This window comes from Strigops habroptila, chromosome 19 (genome assembly GCF_004027225.2).
Source record: "Strigops habroptila isolate Jane chromosome 19, bStrHab1.2.pri, whole genome shotgun sequence".
Lineage (NCBI taxonomy): Eukaryota > Metazoa > Chordata > Aves > Psittaciformes > Psittacidae > Strigops > Strigops habroptila.
Genome location: NC_044295.2, coordinates 3,319,651 through 3,339,045, shown reverse-complemented (window position 1 = coordinate 3,339,045; position 19,395 = coordinate 3,319,651). Strand labels below are relative to the sequence as shown.

The 19,395-nt window shown below is 58.4% G+C and overlaps 3 protein-coding genes and 1 non-coding gene across 6 annotated transcripts; 3 read left to right on the top strand and 1 right to left on the bottom strand.

Annotated features, from left to right (window-relative positions):
- Positions 1-981: 981 nt before the first annotated feature.
- Positions 982-3,847, top strand: CISD3 (CDGSH iron sulfur domain 3). The gene is made up of 2 exons (XM_030509068.1): positions 982-1,335; positions 1,425-3,847. Exons 1-2 carry the CDS (start codon positions 982-984, stop codon positions 1,602-1,604), a joined length of 534 nt encoding a protein of 177 aa, XP_030364928.1. The 3' UTR covers positions 1,605-3,847.
- PCGF2 (polycomb group ring finger 2) lies at positions 2,109-12,591 on the bottom strand. Of its 3 annotated transcripts, none has more exons than XM_030508939.2 (10): positions 12,313-12,591; positions 9,235-9,374; positions 8,889-8,985; positions 6,785-6,840; positions 6,343-6,393; positions 6,152-6,260; positions 5,432-5,480; positions 5,173-5,271; positions 4,770-4,850; positions 2,109-4,297 (listed from the first exon to the last, which is right to left on the bottom strand). In XM_030508939.2, exons 2-10 carry the CDS (start codon positions 9,344-9,346, stop codon positions 3,974-3,976), a joined length of 978 nt encoding a protein of 325 aa, XP_030364799.1. In that variant the 5' UTR covers positions 9,347-9,374; positions 12,313-12,591; the 3' UTR covers positions 2,109-3,973. The 3 variants fall into 3 exon arrangements, with proteins under 3 accessions (XP_030364799.1, XP_030364800.1, XP_030364801.1); XM_030508940.1 differs by having other exon boundaries at positions 5,173-5,268; positions 12,313-12,560; XM_030508941.1 differs by lacking the exon at positions 12,313-12,591 and having other exon boundaries at positions 6,785-6,880; positions 9,235-9,327.
- Positions 12,592-13,324: 733 nt separating this feature from the next.
- TRNAN-GUU lies at positions 13,325-13,398 on the top strand. Its single transcript has one exon. It is a non-coding gene; the product is annotated as a tRNA-Asn (tRNA).
- A 2,354-nt stretch (positions 13,399-15,752) lies between these two features.
- On the top strand, positions 15,753-18,666 carry PSMB3 (proteasome 20S subunit beta 3). Its single transcript, XM_030508580.1, has 6 exons — positions 15,753-15,839; positions 16,034-16,218; positions 16,856-16,963; positions 17,333-17,510; positions 17,881-17,975; positions 18,547-18,666. Exons 1-6 carry the CDS (start codon positions 15,837-15,839, stop codon positions 18,593-18,595), a joined length of 618 nt encoding a protein of 205 aa, XP_030364440.1. The 5' UTR covers positions 15,753-15,836; the 3' UTR covers positions 18,596-18,666.
- The last annotated feature ends 729 nt before the right edge of the window (positions 18,667-19,395 follow it).

Sequence of the window (19,395 nt, the reverse complement as noted above, 5' to 3'; positions counted from 1 at the left end):
TGGTGCAGAGCCAAGGGGCTCAAACCATCTGCACCCGTGGTGCCAGAGCCTGAAGCAGCCCCATCCCACCGGGGCCACCAGCTCATGGCCAGAGCATGTGGGGAAGCAGAGAACTGGACAGAGTCCATCCAGGGCTGAGGGAGCCCCTGCTCATACAGGGGACACTGGTGACCATCTGGGAGAGACCTGGAGCAGGACATGCAGGATCTGAGGCCTGGGAAGAGAAGGGCTCTGTGCAGGATTGCTCCAACAGCCACGTTTCCTGTACCTGCCATGGATGTTTCTCCCATTATCCTGGTCCAAGGGGGTGCCGTGACCTGCTCCTGAGGCACAAACCCACTGACTATTACCCAGCACCTTCCTCTCATGTCTCTCTAACCCCCATCCATGCAAAACAGGAACAGAAACGCCTCCAAGAGCCAAGCAGTGGAAAAAGGAGAATCGTGCCAGGAACAAGCCACCATACCTGTGGAAATAGTCATCCTGTTGTTTGTGTTTCAGGGCTCCAAGAAGCAGCTCCGAGGTGCTGACAGGTTGAAGGAAGGGAGTGATGCTGAACAGAGGGTTTACAACCTCTTTGGTGAAAACAGGGGTCTGGATGTCCCTGAGGAATGCTGGGAGCATTCCCACTGCAATGGAATGGTGGGAGGCGGCACTGCGGGACCCCCACACGGGTGGGACCCTGCCATGGGGCTGGATGCCCATGGGGTGCGCCCCCCGTCCGTGGCCCGCAGCGTTAAATCATTCCCGCTGTCAAATACACTGCATTTCCCAATAGTTCAATGTCTAAAAGCAGAAATAGGGGTGGGGGCACCCCAAACCTTTGGTGCTGGAAAGATGAACTTCCAGGGAAGCAGCGAGACCCCCCCACCACCGCCTGCAGCTCGGGGGGGGGGGGGGGGGGCTGAGGCGAACCCCCAAACCCGCTGAAGGGGATGGGGGGAAATGGGGGGGACATCAACGGGCCCAGAGCGCGGGTCGATGGGGCTCCGAGGAAGCAGACCCGAAGCTGCGGGATCCACCGGGGCAAGGAGGAACCTTCCGCCGAGCCCGCCCCGGCTCTTCCGGCGGCACCGGGAGGAGGAGCCGCTGCCGGTGGAGGTGACCGGGGCTATGCGGATGCTGAGCCCGGCCGCGCTGGTGACACTGGTGAGAGCGGCGGCGGGGGGGGGTGTCCGCCGGTGCCGGGCCCCCCCGGCCGGGCCGCGCATCCCCGCGGTGCGGCGGAGCTCGGGCGCCCCGCAGCCGGTGGTCGCCGCTAAAGAGCCGTTCCCGGTGGAGCTGAAGGCGGGCAAGACGTACGCGTGGTGCTCCTGCGGGCACAGCAAGCGCCAGGTCCGGGCTGGGGACCCAGGGAGGCGATTTTGGGGGGGTCCCGGTGCACCCAAAGCCCCGCTCTGACGTCCCCCCGCTTTGCTTTGCAGCCGTTCTGCGACGGCGCCCACAAGAAGGCGGCGCCGGGGCTGTCCCCGCTGCGCTTCACCCCGGCGGAGGACGCGCTGGTCTGGCTCTGCGGGTGCAAACGCACCCGGACCCCCCCGTACTGCGACGGCACCCACAAGGAGGAGGCGGTGCAGGGGGCTCCGCTCCCCCCTCGGCCCTGACCCGCTGCACCGCGCTCAGCTCGGGGCCGCCGGGATGCTCAGCCCGCTCCCAGTGTGGATAACGAGAGGGGAGGAGATGCTGAGCTCCCACCGCAACCAACCGCTGAGAGCGGCAGGAAACCAGCCTCATCCCCCGCCCGGGGGCAGCAGTTTTGCCTTCAGCCCCACTGAGGAATAATCCAGTGGATAACGGGACTTCCCAGAGTGGTTTTCATAGAATCAACCAGGTTGGAAAAGACCTTTAAGATCATCAAGTCCAACCGTTCCCCAGCACTGAGCCTTATTGATCATACAATCATACACAGCCCATTGATCCAGATCCCTCTGCAGAGCCTTCCTTCCCTTCAGCACATCAACACTCCCACCCAACCGAGTGTGCACTTGCTCCCCTCATCCAGATCATCATTAAACAAGCCTGGCCCCAACACCAAGCCCTGGGGGACCCCAAGAGTGACCAGGATGCAGGACAGAGGAACCGGGTGGCTGCAGTTGTACAGGCAGATGGAGGGAACGACAGTTCTGCAGCATTTATTACATTTACAAAGCTGTATAGTTATACAAATGTTTAACCAATAACAATATATGAATATCCGAATATATTACAAGACATTAAAACGTCGTACAGGATGCAAACATACAGAGCAGTTTGGTTTGTACCATATAGGAAAGAACAGAAAACAAAACACCCCCCGCCCCGAGCCCCCCACAAGCCCCGACCGAGGCACCTCAGCTGCCTCCCTCAGTCCATTCTGACCTATTTACAAGGAGAAAAGGGGTGTCAAAGTCAAGACAAACAGAGCCCCCCAACACGCTTCGAGCCCCCCATCCAGCCCCAGCTTGGGGATGGGGGAGAGGAACAGAAGAAGCCCCAATGGGGACCCTTCCCAAGCCCATTCCCAGTGCCCAGAGCCCAGGGCTGGGCTGCAGCGATGGTGCTGCTGTCCCATCCGTGATGGGGGTGCAGTACTTCGAACAAATGACTTAAAAGATAACAATACTTAAGAAACACACTAACGACATCCCACATTTCCTGACCTTTGGAGTTGGGCTGTTCAGACAATTCCCGTGCCGCTTTGCCTTTGGTCCTCACTGTGCCGCTGTGGGGGTGCTGGCTGGGTGCTGCAGGCACTTGCTTGTTTTATGTCCTATGTCCCCCTCCCCAGCAAGGGCAGGAATAACCCCCCGGCTCTGTGCTCCTGGGGCTCGTGTGCTTTTTAATGGTCCATGTAGAACGTTGGTCCCTTCCCTGGTGCCGCTCCACTGCCGCCAATGCACGGCAGCACCTTCCCACCGTCGCCCCTCACCGAAGCCTCCTGGCTAAAGGCACTGTACTCTATAGTTTCTTTATGTAAAAACCCGATGTGGGGGCAGGAGGAGAGGGTGGGAAGGATGAGGGCAAGGGGAGAACACAAAGAAAAGCTTTGAAATGCAGCGTTGAAGCTGTGGGGAGCCAGTCGTGGGGTGGTTTGAAGCTCCTGGGTCCCACAAAGACTCATGAAGCGCTGCCAAAACAGCCCCCAATGGTTTAGATGCCCCCAAGCCAAAATCTGTGTTGGCACCAAGTGCTGTTCCAGGGATGAGGCAGCAATATCTAGTGGGGCTTGTGCTCCTGCCCCTGGCGTGGTTGGCCCCTTCACCACCGAGATGCATGGAAAAACCCACCCAACCTACTTACTGTGCGTGAAGGGAAACGTCTGCATGAGGCTTCACGAGGGCAGAGCCTGAAACTCCATCCAGAGACCACATGGGGAGAGCAGATAAAGGAACAGGGAGGTGCTGGGCAAGGCAAAGCCGGGGGGGCAACGCCGGCAAGCGATGCTCGATGCCAACAAATGGACCCAGGGCACCCCGTTATCAAACCTGGGGCTAAAAACAGAAATAAACACAAACATAGCAATAAACCACCGGGCACAAGGGGGCTGGAGGGGCAGTTTTTGGCTTCTGTGCTTGGCCTTTACCTGTGCTTCACCCTTACCTGTGCAGCTGCGAGTCCCCCCCTGCTCACGGCCCCGTTGAGGGGAGAGGGATGGAGAGGAAAGAGAAAAGTGGTAGGGAAACTGAGCAAGGAAGGCAGCAGTGGCTCCCAGCTCTGTCATGCAGCTACATAAGTTAAACCCAAATGAAAATGAAAGGAAAAAAGAGGGGGAAAAACAACAAAAAAAAAAAATCATTTAAAAATATTCAACCACCTTTATGTGTCTTATTTGCACTTTAAATTAATCTGGTCGACCGATAGAAAATAAGTATGTATAATTTGTTTTGCTTCGCTTTTGTTTTTTCTCCCTATGTACACATATATATTTATATATGTATATATATATATAGAGATCTAGAAAAGCCAGCCAGGAGTCCCCCTGTCCGCTCGCTGCTTAGGTCAAGGCTGAGGCCGTGCTGCCGTTGACAGTCGCTTTGCGGCACCGGGTGGCGGCGGCGGCGGGCAGCGGGTGGCAGTTCGAGGTGCCGTTGAGCGCGGTGCCGGTGCCGGTGGAGCTGGGGGAGCCGTGGGACGGGGTGCCCGGGCTGGGCAGGGAGGAGGAGGTGGCCGGCAGCGTGGCCGGGCTGTGCGCTTTGTCACTGACCGACTCGCACTCGGAGGCGCCGCTGGTGTTGGTGCACTCGGAGGTGATGGGCTGGGACAGCTTGAGCCGCTTGCAGGCGGGTTGGACGCGGTACTTCAGGGGCAAGGGGCCGTTCTGCAGGTGGGAGAGGGGCAGAGATGTGGCACCCAGCACCCTGCGGCACTGGGGGGTGCATGGGCCAGCCCTCGAGCCTGCCCTGGAGAAACAGGGAGAGAAGCACGAGCAGCCCCCCAGCCTCCTACAAACCCCATCTGGAGCAAACACCTTTGCAAGGAAGAGCTTGTGGGGTTTATCTGCTGAAGTGCCCCAATTTCTAAGCTCTCTCATTCTTAAGCTTTTCAGTTCCTAAGTTCTTCAATTTTAAAGCTCTTCAATGTTGAAGTTCTTCAATTTTGAAGCTTTTCAGTTTCGAAGCTTTTCAGTTTCGAAGCTTTTCAGTTTCGAAGCTTTTCAGTTTCAAACTTCTTCAATTTTGAAGCTTTTCAATGCCCTTATCCTGTCCCTAAAGGGCTGCTTTTCCATGCTTTTCTCCAAGACAAGCCCCAGTGCCCATACCCATGGCAGGGAAAGAGGCAACTCCACTTACCCTCCTCCAGGGATAGATGTAGGCGATGTCCATCAGGGTGTAATACTCCTTCAGGGGCTCATCTTCATAGAGGACTTCAACCTGGTGCAAGGGACAGTGTCAGTCCTTCAGCATGGGGACAGAGGCACCACCAGCCCCCCCCAGAGCTGCTCATTGGGATTTGCCATCCCCAAAGGGGATGCCGGAGCTCCAGCACTGCTTTTGCTGGAGCAGCTTCCCAGTTGAGATGCAACATGCCATAAAGGCTGGATCCATCCGGGATCTGGGGATGCAAAGCCCGGGCTGCACAAAGCAGAGCAAGCAAAGCATGGTGAATGTGCAGCAGAGGATGAAGCAGGAGATGGCCAGAATGGCATCACCCCTCCTCTGAGCCCACTGGAGCGCACCCCAAGCCCAAGCTCACCTTGTACTTGCTGGGAACATCCATCTTGTTGCGGAGGAACTTGGCCAAGTGCATGACAGTCATGGCAGCAGGACAGCGCAGGAACCGCAGCCCGTTCTTCTGGGGACCAAGAGGCGTTGCTGAGCCCATGTGCAACTAATGGGCAGTTCCCACCTCCTGCAGCGGGTGGTTTGGGGGCCCTCCTGTCCCCTCCCCACCCCAAAAGCCCAGGAGGCAGCTGGACATGATGCTCTCCGTGCCCTGGTCCCACCACACTCACCTTCTCCTTCTCCAGGTCCCCGTTCTCAACGGTCCCTTTCTTCTCTTCTCTGAGAGGAGGAAAGAAAACTCAGGGTGAAGTTTATGGAGGAATAAAAAGGCAAAGAGAAAAAATAAGCCACCAGAAGGGCTGACCATGGAGGGGCTGCGAGGGGAAACATCCAGTGATCTTCAGCCAAGCTCTGGCTTCCCCACCCCTGATCACACACATGCCCAAGCTGCTGCATTTCCAACCCTGTTGGAAGGTAGCCGCATTCCCTGAATCCCTCTGAACCACTGCTCTGGATGCTGGTGACATCCTTGGAGGCCACCGCTGGAACTGGGGATGTGGCAGCCCTTGGGCTCTGCTGCCTGGGAAGGAGCCTGCCTGGAGAACAGCAGTACAGGGATCCTACTGCCATAGCAAGCACCCACAGAGGATGCAGGATGGGAGACCAGGGCAGATGGGCTTTGGGTGCTCCTCTGTCCACTCAAGCATCCCAGTATAGGCTGAGCCCCAAGCAGGGACCATGCCAGCCACCATGACCTCACATCTCAGAGGTGCCCAGAGAAGCGGTGGCTGCCCCATCCCAAGTTCAAGGCCAGGTTGGACAGGGCTTGGAGCAACCAAACCATTCTGTGGTTCTATGATCTCAGCTCCTTCAGCAGGAAGAAAAGGTGAGAGTTTATTCACAACCCCCAAACCCAAGGCAGGATCTTGGGAGCAACCAGAAAATGGTACCTTGATCCTTCATAGAACTCTATGGACAGGCTGACGATCTCATCATCTGTCAGGTTCCCCTTGTCCTGCTCGGAGACTTCCCCGCGATCTTCATTGGACCCATTGGGAACTGCAGGAGCAGAGGGAGGGAGAGGCTGAGCCATGGGGGGGGCACATTCGAGATGAGGGGGGTCCCCGGGGCTGACACTCACCCTCTGCCACGGGGTAGGCTGCATAGAAGTCGCGCCTCCTCTTCATCTCATCTGTGGGAGAAGGGAAGAGGAAGGTGAAGGGGAAACCACCACACCAAGAGGAGATGGGTGCGAAGAGGGGAGCAGGAGGGAGCCTCAATTGCTGAGCGCCTGCTCCCGACCAGCAGCTCCAGCACAAGCAGCCTGGTGCAGATGGACCCATAGGAGGGCAGTGGCTCCCAGCTTTGCCTTGTGTGGTTCCCCCCAGCAGCAGCCTCCAGGCTGCCAGAGCACGGGGTGGGCACTACCCACATGGAGCCATCCCTGTCTGTTCACACCAAGCGTTTTCCTCCTGTCCCAGCCCCAAGGATAGGGGTGTGTGTGGGGACCAGTCGCACTGGTGGGTAGGAGCGAGTTACAACCAGCCTTAATCCCACACAATAATAGTTGTCCATGGCTGTACCTTTGAAAAGCCCTGGGACCAGTTTGTACACGATGTCCTGAAGGGTTTTGTCTGACCTGAGGAGGGCAAAGAAATAGGAAAAGAGAGAGAAATCAGCTGGAATAGGGCGCAGTTTGCTTCCAGGGCTGCTGAAAGCTGCCCTACACCATGTGCCCCTGGACAGCCTGGATGCCATTTCCCCCCATCTCCCAGCAAAAAGTCCCAACTCCCCAACCCATGATGAGCAAACCCATCCAGCCTTGTGCTCACTGCGGAGGGTTAACTCTGGGAAAAGAGAGAAAACCATTTCAAAAATCCTTGTAATCGCTCGGAATTAGGAGCACCCAATTCGGGGGCCAGGATCCGTCTCAGCAGTCAAAACAATTACAAAAACACACGGAGAACTTAAAAGGAATTACATCTCTAAGATCAGCAAATGTTTCTGCACGTTTGAATTTGCATCTCATTTTACTTCTAGAGGCGGCTGCGGTTCAGGCTCAGGCTTTGATTTCCCTCTGTTGTAAGGAGGATGCAGGGCAGCATCCCCAGGCAGGGAAAGCAAAGCGGACGCTCTAAAACGCGACCATCTCGAGACAGGAGCTTCCAAAGCACTCGAGGAACTGGGGAAGCTCAAGGCCCATCCTCAGCACAGAGCTGGGAATGGGGTTTTACCCAAGACTTGGGCTGCAGGAAGAACATGTGGCGCAACTGAACCCCAGCAGCTCAGCCAAATCAGAAGAGAAACACTCTTCCAACCCAAGCAGGAGCAGCGGGGCTGGTGGAAGGTCAATGATATCTGCAGTTATTCCCATTTGAATAGTCAGGCCTTGATTTTAAAGAAAAACAAATGATCAGACCCTGTAGTGTTTTTAGCCCAGCCACGTCTTTGACCCCTCATTCCTGGGTGATGTCACTGTGGTTCACGAGGCCCCGCTGTGATTTGAGTTCTAACACATACCCAGAGAATTCCCTTTATAATTTACAGCAAGCTAATGAAAAAGCAGCCTCAGCTGCTTGACTGGCAGCTGAATGACCAGCCAGTGCCTGCTCGTGGGTGAGCCAAGTCCATTCAGGCAGCGATGTGGGGCTGGAGGGCATGGGGGATATGGGGGACAGCATCCACAGCACCGGTTTGGGAAGTAAAGGGGAAAGCAAGGCCCTGATGGGCACAGAGAGTTTTCTATGGCATCCCATCCTGATCAGGCCCACATGTGCCCCACATTGCCCCCCACCAGGACACGGCACAGCGCCGCGGCAGGATCCGTCTCTGCATGCAGACAGGGATGTTTCCATGAGGGAGCAGTGGGAGCCAGAGTGTAAATATTTCATAGTGAAGCAGGAAAAAATAGAAAGAAAAAGGCAGAAAAAGTGTTACTACAGAAACAGATTTACATGGAAAAGGCTAAAAAAAAAAGAAAAAGAGGCTAAAAAAACCACCCCGGTGATGTATTGCAGCCTTCCGTGGTTTCTATGCCAACCACCTGCAGAGCCAATTCCACAACTGAGGCATGATGTGTCTGGCTTTTCCCAGCCAGGGCAGACTGGGGTGAAGCCACCGTGGCTGGGCACCTGCACTGCCACCCTGGCACCTCCCGAGGGACATGGCACCCATGGGGGACAGAGCAGGGAGTTAGAAAGCAGAGGCAGGTCCCAGGTTAAACTACGATCGGTGGGATTGCGGGATGGATGGATGGATGGATGGATGGATGGATGGATGGATGGATGGATGGGTGGATGGGTGGATGGATGGATGGATGGATGGAAAGATGGATGGATGGATGGATGGATGGATGGATGGATGGATGGATGGATGGATGGATGGGTGGATGGATGGATGGATGGATGGATGTGGTCTGGGATGTGCAGGGATGGGCACAGGGCAGCCATCTGGCTCCTGCCCCAGCCACCTCCTGCTGCCACAGAGCTGTCCCTGAGTCCTATCCCCTCCACATTGGCATTTCCCACCATCCCCATTCCCCTTCCACCTGGCGAGCACCCCAAATCCCCACTGCTGCGGGGTGCACGGCCGGGAGCAGAGAGGTTTCACACTGTAAGAGATGCAACTGGTCCCTGCTTGGCTGCACCATCGTGCCCCCAGGTTGGCTGCTGAGCCCCCAGAGCTCACCTGATGCTGAGGAGGGGTCTGGTTTTGTGCACTTGGACATCACACATGGGGCAGTACTTGTTCGTCTCCAGGTAGCGAACGATGCAGGTTTTGCAGACTGTGGGGAGAGACTTGGTGTGAGCAGACGGACAGACAGACAGACAGACAGACAGACCCCCTGTGCCAGCCCTGCACCCCCCCACCAGCACCCCTATCCATGACCCCGCAGCTCCATGCAGCAGCAATGCCTGATGCAGGATGAGTTTGGGCACTGTGGAGGGGTCTCGGCATGGCACAACCACCCTTCCCGGGATTTGGGGCACCCCTGGGCGCAGCGTGGCCCCGGCCAGGGGCCCAGGACACTCACAGGAGTGCAGACACTCCACGATGGTGGTGGCGTCTATGAAGTAGCCGCCGCACAAGGCGCACATCAGGTGTGGGTTGAGCTCGGTGATCTTTATCCTGGTGGTCCTGTGCATTTTGGAGCAGCTCCGTGATGGATCCTCCCTGCAGGGAAACACCCGGGGACCCCCTTAACGGTCAGGATGGGATCAGTGGGACCCACCTCACCTGCTCCCTGTGCAGCCCAGCTCCCTCTGCCTCAAGCCTGCATCTCCCCGGGGGTCCCCAAGTGGGTGTCCCCCCAGTGCTAAAACACCTCTGAGTGGGGACAAGCCACCCGTTAGCCAGCCCCTTGCCTGTGCACACACACACGTGCACAAACACACACGTGTGCACACATGTACACACAGTGTATTTCTGTTGTGCTGCCTGTATGCTCCGGCACTTCCATGTTTACAATGGGAGACGGTGGAGCCAGAGGCCCAAATCACTGCAGTTTTATTGTTTCCATGGCAACCCTGATACTTGGAGAGGGGCCAGAGTATTATTACAACCATGCGAGGCGAGGGGGAGAAGGGAGAAGAACCCCCCGGCTTGTGTATGGGTGTGATGGCAGAGCCAGGGTGTGCTGACAGCAACACCCCACGCACCCGCACCCACCACGAGACAGACACACACACACGTGTGGTGGGTGTACACACGTGCTGTATGTACACACACGTACCCCCTACACGCAGAGGTAAACATGTACACCCGCACACAGGCCCTCACACGGGGTTTGGTAAGGAGCAGTGTCACCGGATGCTTGACACCCAACAGCCAACAACCAGACAACAGCCAAGACAAGCACCGAGGACACCACAACCAGGCAAGGGATGGGGTGAACCCTGCACCCAGGGAGCCAACGGGGTGCACGTGTGTTTGTGGATTGGTGTGTGTAAGGGTGTGCAGGGCTGTGCAAGGCTGTGGGTTTGGGGGGTGTGTGTAGGGGTGTGTGCTCGGGGCTGTACATGGAGTGGTGTGTATAGGTCCACACCAGGCTGAGGAAGCTGCCCCGTGCTCCCAGTGCTGCCCCATGCTCCCGGTGCTTCTCCAGGGCTCCAGTCTGGGTCTCCCATCTCATTTGGCCACCGTGGAGTCCCCAGCGGGTGTGCAGGGATGGGGACCCCAGCGACCAGGATGGAGACGCTGCAGCGATGGGGATACCACAGGGTCTGGAATGGGGATGCTGCAGGGATGGGGACACCATGGTGATTGGGATGGGAAAGCCATGGGGTCCAGGATGGAGATGCTGCAGGGATGGGAAAGCCATGGGGTCCAGGATGGAGATGCTGCAGGGATGGGATGCCATGGGGACCCGGATGGAGATGCTGCAGGGATGGGATGCCATGGGGACCCGGATGGAGATGCTGCAGGGATGGGATGCCATGGGGACCGGGATGGAGGTGCTGCAGGGATGGGATGCCATGGGGACCGGGATGGAGATGCTGCAGGGATGGGATGCCATGGGGACCGGGATGGAGATGCTGCAGGGATGGGATGCCATGGGGACTGGGATGGAGATGCTGCAGGGATGGGATGCCATGGGGACCGGGATGGAGATGCTGCAGGGATGGGACCCACAGGGCCCCCTGTGCTGAGGGACAGGGAACACGCTGAGCCCCATGGTCCCCTTGCAGAGAGGGACCCATGACCCCCAAGGTGCCTGGGAAGCTCCAGCCCCCCAGGCTCAGCTCCCCTCGGGCAACCCAATGCTGGGGGGGCCGCGGTGCCCAGCTTCACACCGACCCTCAAGAGGGGACCGGGCACCGGACCTACAGGCTGCGTTTTGGGTGGATTTTGCCGCTTTCGGTACTCGCAATGGCCGCCCGGGTCTCGGCGGGAGGGGGGAGCCCGAGCCACCGGCGCAAACCGGTTCTAATAAACCGGGCGATAACAACCGCGATTTCCTGCCGCGGGGGTGAACAAAGCCCCGCTTCCCCCCCTCCTCCAGGCACCGGGACCGGCCGCAGCACCTGCCCCACCGGAGCCCTCGGGGCCGCCCCGTCCCGCCGGCAGCGCCCGCTGCCCCGGCCCGGCACCAGCGCGGGTCCCCCTCGGTCCCGGCTTTTGGGGTCTTTTGTCTCCGTGGGCGGTGGCCCAGCGCCGTGCCCCCCCCCCCCCAATCCCCCCCGACCAGGCACGGGTGGGGAAGGACGTTTCAAAGTCACCGGTAACTTGGACCCGACCGGCCGCCCCCTCCCCGCGGGACCCACCGGCGGCGGCGAGCACGGGAAATAAACCGGGACCGTCCCACCCGGCACTGCCCGCACCGGCAACACGATGAAAAGGCGCCGGAGCGTGAACCGGCGCCTCGCGACAGCTCCCGCACCCCACCGGGGACCCCCCCGGCTCTTCCCGAGGCAGCGGCCGCTGCAGAGGAGCGGAACAGGGGGACGGGATGGGGGGAGGAAGCCTCGCGGGGAGGGCATGGACACCCGTGTCCACACACCCGTGAACGCACAAGGACCCCCCCAAACCCGGGCCCGACGGCGGGACGTGGCGGCGGCGGCGCTGGGTGCGTGACACCCGCCCGGCACGGACGCGCGTGGCCGCGGGGATCCCCGGTTGCAGCCCGGCCCGCCCCGGTGCCGCGGCTCCGTTTTAAAGTGGGGAGAACACACACACCCCCCCCCAACGATTTGGGACCGGGGATGGTGCAGCCCTGCTGAACCCGGGGCGTTCCCGGTGCCCCGCAGCCCTTTGTACCCCGGGGCCGCCTGACAGCCCGCCCCGGGACCCGGCCCGGCCTCTCCGCCCGCCCCGGGGGGGGGCTCCGGCCGCGGCCCCCCCCGGCTGGACCGCACCGGGCCCGGGGTTGGGGGGGTGGAGGGGGAGGCGAGTAGCGGCGGGAGCCGGGGCTGTCAGGTCCCCGCAGCCCCTCACCGGTGCCCGCCATGGGGTGGGGGGGTCCCGGTGCCCCCCCCAGGGGCAGCGGCGGGGCCGCGGCACAAAGCGGGGGGAGGCGGCGGCCATCGGCCATCTTGAACGCGGAGAGAAAAGGACGCGGGGGGGGGAAACCCGGCGGCGGCGGCGGGGGGGGGGGCCGGGGCCGTGTCCCTACCTGGTGGCGGCGGCAGCGGCGGCCCCGCGGCCGCCCCCCCGCTCCCGGCTCGGTTCGGCTCCGCGCTGCGGACGGGCCCTTTTTTTATATATATTTTTTTTTCCCTCCTGCTCGTTTTCTTTTTTTTTTTCCCCTTTTTTTTCCCTCCTTCCTCCTCCTTTTTTTTTTTTTCCTTTTTTTTTTAATTTTTTTCCTCCTTTTTTTTTTATTTTTTCCCTCCTCCAGCCGCCGCCAGGCCCCGCCCCGCCCCACGTGACCTCATTCCTTCGGGGTGTTGCGGAGGAAGCGAGTGAGGGGCCGAGATTGGGGCTCCCCCCCCGTCCCCCCCCCCCCCGCGCCGCTCCGCCTCCCCCCCCATCCCTTCACCACCTCGGGGCCCTGCCGCCCCCCCCCCACCCCGGCCTTGTCCCCTAAAAGCCGCTGGAACGGGCCCAATAACCGAGCTGGGGCGGTGGTGCCCGGCGGCAGCTCCGGGACTGGGTCCCCGCGTTCACGGTCACCCCAGGACCCGACACCCCCCCCCCGGGTCGTTTTTGTCCCGCGGGACCTTCCCATGGGAGAGGGTCGGTGGCTGCCGGTGCTCGGTAGGGCCCGCGGCACGGGGGGGGGAGCAAAGGGAAGGGGCAAAAGGGAGGGAAGGAAAAATAGAGGGAAATGCGAGAAAGAAAAGGGGGAATGGAAAAGGAGGGAAGAAGGCGCGGGGGAGAATAAAAGGGAATAAAAAGGAAAACAAAAAGGGAAGGATGGAGGAGCGAGGCGGGAAGCGCCACAGTGTCCGCGGGGTCCTGCCCGGGCTCAGTGCGACCGAGGTGGCTTCCGTACCCCCGGTGTACCGGCTGCTCTGCGGGGCCCGGCGCCCACGGGTGTTTCCCCCGCTCCGCACGGTTGCGGTCGGGTGATTAATTCCCCCCTGCCCTGGTGCCGGTACCGGTGGCCGGTTCCCGATGCCGGTGGCCGCAGCCCGGCGCCGCTGGGGCTGAGTGCGGCGGTGGCGAGCTTGTTTTCCAGCGCGGTCTCTGTGGCGCAATCGGTTAGCGCGTTCGGCTGTTAACCGAAAGGTTGGTGGTTCGAGCCCACCCAGGGACGGTGCCACTTCTTTTTCCCTTACTTTTCTCCACTCCCTTTTTCCCCAGGCCGTCCGAGGGTGGACACGGAGTAGCGGAGGTGCCCGGTCGGGGGCACTGGCAGAATGTGATCCCGGTGCTGCCGGTGGGCTCATGTCTTCGAAACCAGCCCCTGGTGTGAGCGAAGCCATTGCTGCTCAGCCTGCGGTCTCCTCTGCACCACAGCTTCCCCCACCAGCAAAAGGACATGTTGGGATACCAAAACTGGAGCAGATTTGGAAGCCTGTTTCAACCCAGACTCTGATTTTTGCCTTACAAATAAGCTGAAAGGGGTCCAAAAGCTGCACTGCTGACCTTCCCCTCTCTTCCAAAGTCTTGTAACTCTTATTTATGTCCCCTGCTTGCCCTGATTTTATTTTCATACCAGAAATGATGAAGTTACTGGTTTAATCCAGGGAATAAAGCCATGCCAGCGAGATCCCTGTTGTTTCAAACTGCTCCTGTAGCCGAGGCAGCACTGGGGCTCTCCGGGCCAGGGATTGCTGCTGCCTTCCCGATCCAAGAGCATGAGCCTGTTGAGGGAGGGAAGAGAGAAGAGGGGATCAGCTCCCCACTGTCAGCGCTGCAGAGGGACCAGGCACTGGGAGACATCCCCATCAGGCTCTGCTGCTCCTTCCCCCCACAGCACGAACGTGGCCTCTGGCTTCATCCCTGCTGGAAACCTCTGACAATGGAAAACTCTTTAAAAACACAAGTGCCACGGGACGGGTTGTGCCTCCAGGCTCGGTCCCGGCGTGGATAAACAGCCCCTGCGCAGGCCGGGCTGTTCATTGGAACCAGGCAGCCTCCTCTGTTGTGCGTTTGAGAGCTTTTCCAAACACATGGATCTCTTTCCCTTTGGCACAACATCACTCCCCTAAATTAAACGTTTAATCCGGTCTTCCTTCAGGAGAGGGGAGAGCTGCCGAGTGGGGATGGGGAAGGAAATCCAATACTCCACAGAGCGTAAATCCTCTGTCAATTGATCTTGGAATAAAAAATGCCCTCGCAGCCACTTGCCAGGCTCCTTCCCCTCCCCGGGATGTGCCAGGACTCCCTGCCCCAGAGGCACTTCACAGGGACAGCACCTTCCAAAGAGGGTTTTGTTCCCTCGGAGGAACAGGGGTGGCACAGGGGGAGCACAGGGGTGTGCCCTGGATCTCCGAGGTGCAGAAGGGGGTGATGGGTGTGCAGGGCTGGACACACACCAGGGCTCAGCGTGCTGGAGCGGTGCAGGATGGGTTTCCTGGCTCAGTTCAGCTGGGTTTGGCCAACTTTACCCAGTGTCCCACAGAAGGTGCCAGGGCAGTGTCGGGCTGAGCAGGTGGGAGATGCCACCGGGACACCCTGCAGCGATCCCGGCCTCACCACGGGCATGTGGGGAATGGGCACGTGGGTGCTGTAGCCTCGGGAACCCCCCAGCACCACCATGTGATGGGCTGGTCATACCCACAGGCCACCTTTACAGTGCTCATCCAGCTATGCCATGCCCCCATGGGCACATCCAGCTGTGCCATACCCTGCATGTCCCTCCAGCTGTGCACTGACCCTTGTGCATGCACATCCAGCTGTGCCACAACCTTGAATGCACATCCAGCTGTTGCATGCAACTGTTGCCCTTGTATGTACATCCAGCTGTTGCATGACCTTTGCATGCACATCCAGCTGTTGCTCAATCCATGTGTGCACATCCAACTGTGCCATGCCCATGCATGCACATCCAGCTGTTGCAACGACCCTTGTGTGCAAATCCAGCTGCTGCACGACCCTTGCACGCCCATCCAGCTGTTGCCCCTGCATACCATCCAGCTGTGCCATGCCCTGTTTGCACATCCAGCTGTGCCCTGCCCCTGCATGCCCTTTCAGCTTGCCATGCCCTGTATGCACATCCAGCTGTGCCCTGCCCATCCATCTGTGCCATGCCACTGTACGCCTATCCAGCTGTGCCCTGCGCCTTTATGCCCATCCAGCTGTGCCCTGCCCCTGTATGTCCATCCAGCTGTGCCCTGCCCTTGCATGCCCATCCAGCTGCTGCACGCCCCTTGTGTGCCCATCCAGCTGTGCCCTGCCCCCCGCATACCCATCCAGCTGTTGCCCCTTCACGCCCATCCAGCTGCGGCTCCAGCTGCGCGCGCCCGCCCTCCGTCCCTCCCTCCCGCCGCGCCCCGCCCGCGCAGTCCGCCGCCGTCCCGGCATGCCGCGCTGACCATGACTCCTCATTTTTCTCCCCCTCCCTCCCCGCCGCCGCAACCAACCAACCAATCAGCTCCGCCCCGCCGTAGGACCAACCACCAATAGCGAGGCGCGCTTCGCCGGGCGGCCAATGGGAAGGAGCGGGAGGCGGGAGCAGCGGCGCCGTGCGGGGCGGAACGCGGTGCGGGGCGCGGAGCGGGGCTCGGCGGTGTCTCCAGGGCCGACACCATGGTGAGCACCGGGAGCGGGGGGCCGGGGCCGGCGGGACCAGGCGCAGGGGGCCGGGGGGAGGCGGGTGGGATGGAGGCGGGGGTCCATCCCCGTGGGCCGGTGCGGGCTCGCACTAAAGCCCTGATGGAGAGCGGTGCGGGTGCCCCCCCTGGGCTGTGGGCTCCGTCCGTAGCTGCCATCCTGCTCTGTTCCAGTCTATTATGTCCTATAACGGCGGGGCCGTCATGGCCATGAAGGGGAAGGACTGCGTGGCCATCGCCGCGGACCGGCGGTTCGGGATTCAGGCGCAGATGGTGACCACAGACTTCCAGAAGATTTTCCCTATGGGAGCAAGGCTGTACATTGGGTTGGCGGGGCTGGCCACGGACGTGCAGACGGTGTAAGTGAGGCTCCCTCCTGGCCGCGTGTTCCCATCCCAAGAGGCACACTGACAAGAAGTACTAAGCTTATGCTGAGCATAAATGGCTTTGGTTCTTTTGGGGGGGGGGGATAATAGGTGGGGTCAGCTCTGCTTGGTCTCCGTGCAGTGATTTAAGATCACATCCCTATGAAGACTTAACCAGTAAAAGGGCTACAGGAAACCTGGAGAGGGGCTTTGGACAAGGGCCTGTAGGGACAGGACAAGGGGAATGGCTTTAACCTGCCAGAGGGGAGATTGAGATGAGCTCTGAGGCAGAAGCTCTTCCCTGTGAGGGTGCTGAGGCGCTGGCACAGGGTGCCCAGAGAAGCTGTGGCTGCCCCATCCCTGGCAGTGTTCAAGGCCAGGTTGGACACAGGGGCTTGGAGCAACCTGCTCTAGTGGAAGGTGTCCCTGCCCGTGGCAGGGGGTTGGGACTGGGTGAGCTTTAAGGTCTCTTCCAACCCAAACCACTCTGTGATTCCATGAAACACATACTGGCCTCAGGCATGTGGCAGGAGCTGGTATCCATCAGTGTGCAGCAGAACAGTCCATGCCTGGGTGAAGGCAAAAGAAAAGGAATCTGCTTCTGCTATAATGCTGATTCTCATCTCTCCAGTGCCCAGAGACTGAAGTTCAGGCTGAATCTCTACGAGCTGAAGGAGGGCAGGCAGATCAAACCTCAGACTTTCATGAGCATGGTTTCCAATCTGCTCTATGAGAGACGGTAAGTGTCAAACAACAATCGCTGTTTACGTGTCAGTGAAGGCCACGGTGGCTGGAGCTGATGTGATTCTAGAGAGGCAGGAGGCTGAGGAGGGCTCCTGCAACGAGTGCTCATGGTACAGCAGAAGGAGACTTCAATCAGTGACAAGGTCATCTTCAGTTTCCTTGCAAAACAACATTGCTAATCCTACAGCAGTACCAGTTTGTGCTGTTGGCTGTGCTAAAGCCAGGGTGCGGTGCTTCTAGGTTGACCTGAAAGTTCCCCTCACCAAAAGCATCTGTGGGATGTTTTCCTTGCCTGGATGTTTACATGGGATGCGGAGCTGGAGCTGCATCAAGCTGGTTTCACTGCTCTGTTTGTCCTTCCCAGGTTTGGGCCGTACTACACAGAACCAGTTATTGCAGGGCTGGACCCTGTGACACACGAACCCTTCATCTGCTCCCTGGACCTCATCGGCTGCCCCATGATCACCGATGACTTCGTGGTCAGTGGGACCTGCTCCGAGCAGATGTATGGCATGTGCGAGTCCCTCTGGGAGCCCAACATGGTGAGTGGGGCTCCTCATCTTGGATTCAGGCTCCTGCTGTTAACTGAGGAACTGGGGATCCATGCGTTGCATGAAAAGCTCTGTCCATTGGTGCTTCCCAAGGAGCAGGGGAGAACAAAGAGGCTGTAGCTTGTAACTGCAGGAAAAATCTTACAGCATCTTGGGTGGTACTTTGGGGCTTGAACATGATGATAGGGTTTGAACACTGATGCCTCAACATTGTTGGATGGGGCTTGGAGCAACCTGCTCTAGTGGAAGGTGTCCCTGCCCATGGTAGGGAGTTGGAACTGGATGAGCTTTAAGGTCCCTTCAACCCAAACCAGGCTGGGATTCCATTTTTACACTGACTAAAAGAGCTTCTGTTCCTCAGGAGCCCGACCACCTCTTCGAAACCATCTCGCAGGCCATGCTGAATGCAGTGGACAGAGATGCCATTTCTGGAATGGGAGTGGTGGTGCACGTCATGTAAGTGCTGCTCTCCTCCCTGCAGAACAGAGGTAGAATTCAACAAGCTGTGTGTTAAAGGAGTTTGATTCCAGGATATCCCCATCCTGCTCCTTCCAGCAGTATCTTTAACAACATTCTGTCCATTCCAAGTGGTTTATTTCTCAGCTGCTCTCTGCTGCAGCTCGTGGCTGTGGCTACAACTGCAGGAGCCACATGGGAAGTTAATCCTGGAGTTAGACACAGGGATTCCCTGGCTACATTATTTAGTATGTTGGTATTTAGGAGTGCAGCTCCTCACAGACAGGCAGCGCTGCCCAAAGGGATGCTCTTTGCCACAGCCAGACGCAGTGTTACCTCCCTGAGTCTGCAGTCAGGCTTCTGAAGCAGTTTATTTTGCTGATGGTGCTCACTCCCTGCGGGCAAACCAGCAGGAGGATGAGCTTTACTTGGCTGGAACAGCCACCTTCAAGCCCAGATGATCCTGTCTGCGCCAGCAAACCAACTACCTGTGCACACTGCAGAGGGGACAGTCTGTACGTAGGTATTAAATGTGGGTTTACTAATAAGTGTTCTCTCTTTTCCCCTCTAGTGAGAAAGACAAGATCACCACCAGGACGCTGAAAGCTCGCATGGACTAACCCAGCACCTCTCCTGTGTTTCACAGCCCGCTCTGCTTGGAACTTTTTTAAATAAAACCCTCTATCCCAGTGAGCTTTCCTTTTCTTGACTCTCAACACTAGGCTGAAGTTCTCTAAAGCTGTCAGCAGGAGCTTGGTTTTACACAGCAGCAGAGCTTACCTTTGAGCCACGCAGCATCTCCCTCAGTGCACCCCTACACGTGGTGCTCCCAGGAGTCAACCCCATCTCCTTGAGACAGCACAGCAGCGTTGGCTTTTCCTGCCAAATTCATTTGTTCTCATATCCAGGGCTTGGTTAAACCAGTTCTTGCTTAACCCCCCCCATTTTACAGGCACGTATCAAATGACTTTTCCAGTTCATGTAGGACTGAAACCGACCACGTACCTCGTGGAGGAAGGGTGACACCACGTGAAAGAGGACAGCAGGAAGGAGCAGATGTACACAAAGTTTTAATTTTATTTTTTCTCTGGTTGGAGACTCATCTTGTAACATGCATGCATTTCAAAACAGTAACAGTGTCTCAAACTGCTCCTAGCAAACAGACAAGCACAGAGGACTTCAAATTCCTATTTAAAAAACAGCAGTGAAAAAAACCTAGAATGCTTTCGTCGTCGTCGTCGTTTTCTTGACTTTTAGATTCAACTTCATTTATTCACATTTTTTTTTTCAGTGGCACTGATCAGCCCTGCCCACCCTTTACAACCTGTGTGTAACACGCTGTGGTGCAGCTGAACAAAGACCAGTACAACGTCTGAGTAGGGAAAAACCCAAACCACTAAACCCGATGGATGCCCAGCGG